The sequence below is a fragment of the Littorina saxatilis genome, linkage group LG12 (assembly GCF_037325665.1).
Source record: "Littorina saxatilis isolate snail1 linkage group LG12, US_GU_Lsax_2.0, whole genome shotgun sequence".
Lineage (NCBI taxonomy): Eukaryota > Metazoa > Mollusca > Gastropoda > Littorinimorpha > Littorinidae > Littorina > Littorina saxatilis.
Genome location: NC_090256.1, coordinates 3,242,251 through 3,249,750, shown reverse-complemented (window position 1 = coordinate 3,249,750; position 7,500 = coordinate 3,242,251). Strand labels below are relative to the sequence as shown.

The window sequence follows — 7,500 nt, the reverse complement described above, 5'->3', positions numbered from 1 at the left end:
AGACAGACAGACAGACAGACAGACATAGTACACATACACACATATATATATATACACACAGACACACACACAGACGCGGCACACACACACACACACACACACACACACACACACACACTGAGACACCCCCATGTGGTGTTTAAGCCCGCCTTTAGTATTAGACACTTGGCTTCAGCTTCAGCATAAATCGCTACCTATTATTTGAGCCGTCAGTAGTATCACGTACACTATGGTAAGAAAGAACTTGGTGTCGATTGTACGCTTCGGCTTTATATGAATGGAAAACCCACGGCCGTAACAAGTTCCTGAGTAGTGGAAGAAAAACGGCTAGACTGAGCGGGCCATGTGGTTCACTCCAGTCGTACGTTATAGACAAGACGGACAGCCAAGGGCGACTCGTGCTTTGCTCGTTTCGCGCGCGCAACTGACTGACTCGATCTCACTATACAAGTTGACATACGTGCGGATAACCCCACCCCTCATCCCCCCAACCCCACCCCACCCCTCATCATCCAACCCCTCATCACCCCACCCCTCATCACCCCCACCCCTCATCCCCCCCACCCCCACCCCTCATCACCCCACCCCCATCCCTCCGCTTTTTCTTTCTCGTCTTTTCTCAGACTTCAGAATTCCCCCCATCCCTTCGACCGATCTCACCCCCCCCCCCCCCCAACCCCCCTTTTTTTCTTTTTTTTCTCTACTCTCGCCTTTTATTTCCATTCCCACTCTTCAACCTCCCCCCACCGTCCACCCCCCCCCCCCCACCCCCTGTACCATCCATACCAGCCCCCTCCCCAGGGCCGCCGCGAAACACGCCTCTCACTACTACGCCAGTGTTCATTCACGAGGTCGCAATGGTGGGAGCGGCCTAGCGGGTGACGTCACCTGCGACAGTTTGTATAAATCCGAGATCACACGGCCAGCGCAACAGACGCACACACAGTTTCTCTGTTAAAACTCAACTTTTACAATTGTCCTGTGTATGATATCGTAGGTGTGATAACAAAGATTGCCTCGACTTGAAGCCACGTGAAACAGACTGACAATTGTTTTCTTTTTCAAAGTAACAACAACAGTGACAACATCATCGGATTGAGTTTGAAGGAAAAAAAGTGAGGAAAACAGCGAAAAAACAGTATTTTCCACGGGAAAAAAGACTTGGTACCTTACTTGTGTTGCTTAGATAAAATCAGTTGTTGTCTTATTTCTACTGGGACAGCTCGATTCTTCAAATTTTCTTTCTGATTGAAAGAAAAAAAAGTAAGTTCTAAGTGTATTTCACATTGCATTTGCAATTTTATTATAAACTGATTGAAAACAATTCTAAAAGTGATTAACAAAAATGTATTCCATTTGTTTCTTGAAAGAAAGAAGAAAGATTTTTTTTAAAGTAAATGCTTTAATAACTATGCCAAGGTTAATTTGTATGTGTGTGACTTCTTTTCTAATTTTTAAAATGTTATTTTTCCATTGTTTTTTGTTGTTGTAAATACACTAACTACAAATGACAACAATAAAAAAAACAGAGAGAAAAAAAAAGAAGAAATGTCTTCCTCCCCTTGCCTGTGAAATGTGAATGTCACACGCAGAAAAAAATAAGTGGAGACAAAATAAGAGACGAAATATAGGGAGGAAAATGGGAAAAGAAAGAACTAAGAATAAAGTATTAAAAGACATAACCAAGAAAGTGTTTATTCCATGTTATTAATGATTTTGTTTGCTGTTTTCTTTTAGAAATCAAGCAGAGGATTATCCACCACGTGAGATTGTCTCTCCCCTTGTGTGCCCGATAGACACAGAGCAACAACAATGAAAATGATGAACCTGTCCACATTCTTCTGTATGCTGCTGCTCGTCTGTTTTCCCTTCCTCGCTTCTGCCTTTAACGCAGTAAGTATTTTGTCATCGTCATCATTATCGTCGTGATCGTCGTTTTTGTTATCCTCGTTATTGTCCTTGTCGAAAGAATCATCGTTGTTGTCGTCCTTGACTTGTTTTAGCCTCTAGCACTTCTAGTTTCTATGCATTTTTCGCGTTCTCTTTCTAATTTGTCAGTATCAGTCTGTGTGTTTGTCTTTGTGTTTGTCTGTCTATGTGTCTGTCTGTCAGTCTCTTTTCTTTTATCCGTCTCTTACCCGATATTGATTTCCCTGTCTTTCAATATTGATCTCCCTGTCTTTCAATATTGATCTCCCTGTCTTTCAATATTGATCTCCCTGTCTTTCAATATATATTATGCACCTCTTTTAACAAAAATTCAAGTTCATTTGAAATGCAAGCGCCTGCAGTTGTTATCTTGGCAAAATGATATTCGTAGCTCAAGGGAGAAAACTACGCGGATGGAAACGTTTTTGTATTTTTATTTTTATTTTCATTATTATTTCATAATATCAGTATCGCAGCCCGGTCTAAGTGCACAGCGTTATGAATGAGACACTATATGCTGGTATATCGAAGTTTTCAATTCCTTCAACTCCAATGTCGTATTGAAAGATTAGATCAGTAAAGGATAAGGAAGAGTTCGATATTTGTCTCTTTAGACTGCCACAGCCTTTCGTTCCTTTGGGGGAAGGAATGCGTAGGAGGAGAGAGAGAGAGAGAGAGAGAGAGAGAGAGAGAGAGAGAGAGAGAGAGAGAGAGAGAGAGAGAGAGAGAGAGAGAGAGAGAGAGAGAGAGAGAGAGAGAGAGAGAGAGAGAGAGAGAGAGAGAGAACTCGAACTCGAAAACTTTATTACCGAGGGATGATAGCATTGAGAGAGAGAGAGAAAGAGAGAGAGAAAGAGAGAGAGAGAGAGAGAGAGAGAGAGAGAGAGAGAGAGAGAGAGAGAGAGAGAGAGAAAAAGAGAGACAGGGAGAGAGGGAGAGAGGTGGGGGGGGGGGGGGGGAGAAAAAGAGCTCTCATTTTGCTGGTATGTGGCCCCGTGTCCCAGTCCACAGACCGCGTGGCACACTAGTCTGGCCACCACATAAATCACATGATTGCGATTCCAGACATGCCACGGCCTCAGACTTCTTACAGCTTAGCCCCTCGCGGCGGTGCCATGCCAGAGAGGTGTAAAAAGTAATTCAAGGCTTCTTTCCCTTATGTCGTGGTTGTATAACGGCATACTAGCACCAAAAATTATTATCTTATTTATATCCCCACGATATCACGGTGATATTTGGAATTATTGACGATGAATAACTATCAATGTGATATCTAAGTAATTATCACTGCAATTTAATTTCTTATCGCTGATAAGTTTACAACGATAACCGCAGAGTATCCATATCTCCGTAAACATATTAATTGTAACCGATATTTACAAATATCACCCTCGCAGAATAACCAACAAATACTTAGTGATGATTACTTACTTACTTTTGGCGCAATAAGATGCCCCGTCACACGTAAGTATGTTGGTCGGTCTTTTGGTCAGCGTGCCAGTTCCATAAATAAACAAATACCCGCAGTACCTGGCTGGCACTTGCAGACTTGATTCTGGCATCTGACCGTGACAGTTTTATGCCCCGTACCCCAATGTTGACAGTTTGGCAACCACCAACGCTAAAACCCAGCGCGTTGTCGCTGTCGCTGTTAGTGGTGGGGATGGATGTAATACATTGTACTTTGGTCTGCTCAGACTACGGTGTCGTTGCAGACTAGTGGTATGCCAATGGTGTGTGTGACAGAGAGGACGACAGTAGCACTGTTCTGACACTTTGAATATGTGCGGGTGGGGCGAGGTGGGGGGAAGAGGACGAGACAGAGAGAGAGAGAGAGAGAGAGAGAGAGAGAGAGAGAGAGAGAGAGAGAGAGAGAGAGAGAGAGAGAGAGAGAGAGAGAGAGAGAGAGAGAGAGAGAGAGAGAGAGAGAGAGAGAGAGAGAGAGGGAGGTGGTGAACTGACAGTTACACACAAAATTAGAAGTAAAACAATACAGAGAGGAATGATTAGATTATAGGCTTTGGCAATACAACTTTAGACATTACAACGTGCTCTCTTGATGATTGAAGCCATTGTTTTTATTTACGGAGATTCAATTCCACTGATCTTTATTTCGTGTGAGTACCCAAGGTTTGATGGCCTGACAGTTTGGTTTTTCTTCAGATTCAGTGTAGTCCGTTGCCTTTTTTTCTAACTTAAAAATTCTTTCTTTCTTTAGTTAGCCAACTAGTCATTTCTACGAGCTCCCAAATAAATTAGAAACCTTATAATTACCGAGGCCAGTCCGTACACACGTAATATATTATTGTCAGTTCCCGAAAGAAAAGCAGACTTTTAACACAACGCCTTTTTTCTTCACCGAAAGAAGGAAGAAGCCTACAAATTGCAAAAGAAAAGATGGGAAATGTAATTTCATCTAAAAAGTAAAATAATATCGATATGGAAACGGACCCAAGTAAACTGATTTGTATGGCTGCGTAAGGAGACCAGTGTACTTGTGAAACTTTTAACCACAAAAATATATCTGGAAATAGATAATGGTAATACAGGAGAGGGTGGGAGGTGGGGGGCTGGTGGTCCCGCGGGGCTGTCAGCTATAACAGGGACCTATATATACATCTGCTACCACCAGTTGCCCTCAGTGTCGCATGGTGCCCCTCAATATTCAGAAGCACGGGCCTACAGCTCCTGCCTTATCCCCCACGCAGACTCCCATGCGAAAAAAAAAAAAAAATTTAGCGGAACAAAAAAGTCCAATGTACGATATATTGCTTCCATGAAAAACTCGTTTTCTTTTTTTAACAAATTCTTTCTGGTTTATTATTTTTATTGACGATGCTTGGAACCTCCAACATCCGACAGAAAAATAACATTGAAGAAATATATAAAACAATTATTAGTGAAGTTGATGGAAAACAGTATTCGTCCAAAAACGAAGACAGGTTCGGGGGTTTTGATATTTGAACAATGGTATTGTCTATTTACTTGTTTACTCATAGTTTGTGATCATAGCTTCACCATTGCTCTCATAGTTTGTGATCATAGCTTCACCATTGCTCTCATAATTTGTGATCATAGCTTCACCATTGCTCTCATAGTTTGTGATCATAGCTTCACCATTGCTCTCATAGTTTGTGATCATAGCTTTACCATTGCTCTCATAATTTGTGATCATAGCTTCACCATTGCTCTCATAGCCACTGCATTGGTCGTATCCAATAGACAGATAAAGCAGCTAAGCTCAGAAGACCTTGGAAAGTCGGCATTTTCGAGAAAAAAAGTATTACCAAATCCTAAGTGACATGGGCAGTTGTTATTTTTAGAGTACGAATGACCAAGCACTCGCGCGACCTGCCGAGTGACCTCAGTGCGTGTCGTGGTGGTGAAGCAATCGACGTACTCGGTAATCCTTGACCAACGTTTTCCCGGACTGTACGTTGTATAAAGTTTTTGTCGTAGTCTTGGTTAGCGTGGTACTTATTAACTTCCGGCACACCGATATTGACCCGTGATGCAATTTTAACCTGTGGGAACATGCAATTGCTGGAGGGGAGGAATGTGGAATTTCATTGATCAAAACCAATCCCCTCAGCCCCCCTAACTTCGCCGCCCCTCCCTTCTCCATTCCAGGCCAACTACTCGCCAATCCAATCCCTTCACTGAAAATAACAGACATTCCCCAACTACTCGCCAATCCAATCCGATCACTGAAAATAACAGACATCCCTCAGTCAGTGATCACGCGGCAGTTGTTGTCGATTGAACGGGGACAGGTTTTTATGGCTTGGCTGTCAATTTTTTTTTTTATGAAGCATAGTCATTGACATTGGGGAATCACACTGTCAGTCAGAGTTTGAAATCAAGAACTGAATAAACAGATGAGTCAGTTTAACTGTTATGTGAATTATTTCTCAAAACTACATCAGTATTAACGAGACTATGACGTACTTTGGAAGTCATAATGTGGCGCCCGGTCACATAAACAACGTACTGCACCGAACTTAAAAAAAAAGGATCTGCAAGAAAACGGATCCGCATAAACATGAACGTTAAACTTGAAGACAAGTACACGTAAATCCGTCTTACAAGACTGGCCAGGATAACTATTTGACGTCGAGTAACTGACGACGAGCTCAGCCCTAAGTCCCCGGTTTCATCATCTTCCTGTTTGGTCATTGGTGGCTCTATTTTGGGAGCGGGGACTTAAAGGTTGTGAGGTCAAGCACGTCATGTTCTGTCATTGTCAGGTCAAGCACGTCATGTTCTGTCATTGTCAGGTCAAGCACGTCATATTCTGTCATTGTCAGGTCAAGCACGTCATGTTCTGTCATTGTCAGGTCAAGCACGTCATGTTCTGTCATTGTCAGGTCAAGCACGTCATGTTCTGTCATTGTCAGGTCAAGCACGTCATGTTCTGTCATTGTCAGGTCAAGCACGTCATGTTCTGTCATTGTCAGGTCAAGCACGTCATGTTCTGTCATTGTCAGGTCAAGCACGTCATGTTCTGTCATTGTCAGGTCAAGCACGTCATGTTCTGTCATTGTCAGATGACATCACACTTCATGGGACTGACTTCCAATTTATGGTAGCACCGTTTAACATATAAGAGACTCAAAGTAAAAAAATAAAAAAAAAGCAACAAAAAACAAACCAACAACAAGCAACCAGAACAACACTCTCCTCCTTTCCCAAAAATAAAAAAGTCATGTATTTGTCATATACTGTCAGTATCCGGATTTAAAACCCAAACAGGACAGTCAAGTTTTTATTGATTTTTTTCCGACAATAATGATTTAGACATGCAAGGCCAGAGCAAGAAAGAAAAGAAAGAAAAAGACCATACCCGAAAAAGAAAACGGATATCATTTTCTATAAGTCTTTTATGTAGCAAGCACGCACAGCAATTAGAAATACATGTTTTTGCACCGAGACTGACATCTGGTTATGAATCATACTTCTTTCAACAACAAAAAAAGTCTTTATCTGCGTGTGTTGTCGCATGAAATGAACATTGAGCTTGAGCTGGTTGTTGATCCTTAACATGTATCATGTTGAATTATCTATGAATTGTTGAATAAACACTGTTTAAACCAAATCAACATTAATAAAAAAAATTATAAAAAAGGCCACAACACAAATATGACTTTGCGTTGAGATAGTCACTCGTTTGCTATGTCAGTATGTGCCGTGTCCATAAGGAGATTATCAGTTTAAGACGCCAGTCTTTGTATTGATCGGGCCCGTCTCCTTGAAATTCTTTCACGCGAACGAGCGACTTGAATGGCCATGTTAGAAGGCGGATATCAGCGCAGACAGGGCCTTCACTGTAGTATTCACAAGTGGAAGGCGAGTGTGGCGGGAACGTAAAACTACGCCACTGGGTCTTTGGGTCAGTAGGTCACACGCTATCGTTGTCACTGGTAACACGGCCCCTGAACGAGTGTTGTCAAGCTGTGAGGTGTAAAGCCGAAAGACGCGGTGTCAAACATGTTCAGGGGCTCATGAGTCACAGCCATGTCGGTGGTTGGTTGGTTGGTGGATTGCTCACGTGGTGTGGGAGCATGAATGACG

General features: G+C 42.3%; 1 protein-coding gene across 2 annotated transcripts in view; it reads left to right on the top strand.

The window, feature by feature from the left end:
• Nucleotides 1-943: 943 nt before the first annotated feature.
• The window catches only part of LOC138981063 (zwei Ig domain protein zig-4-like), a 15,788-nt gene continuing 9,231 nt past the window's right edge, over nucleotides 944-7,500 (top strand). The window contains exons 1-2 of one of the 2 annotated variants that reach the window (XM_070353867.1): nucleotides 944-1,115; nucleotides 1,738-1,893. In XM_070353867.1, the coding sequence (XP_070209968.1) occupies nucleotides 1,813-1,893 (81 nt within the window). In that variant the 5' untranslated portion in view covers nucleotides 944-1,115; nucleotides 1,738-1,812. Of the gene's footprint in view, nucleotides 1,264-1,737; nucleotides 1,894-7,500 lie in introns of both variants that reach the window. The other variant, XM_070353866.1, reaches the window with a different exon arrangement.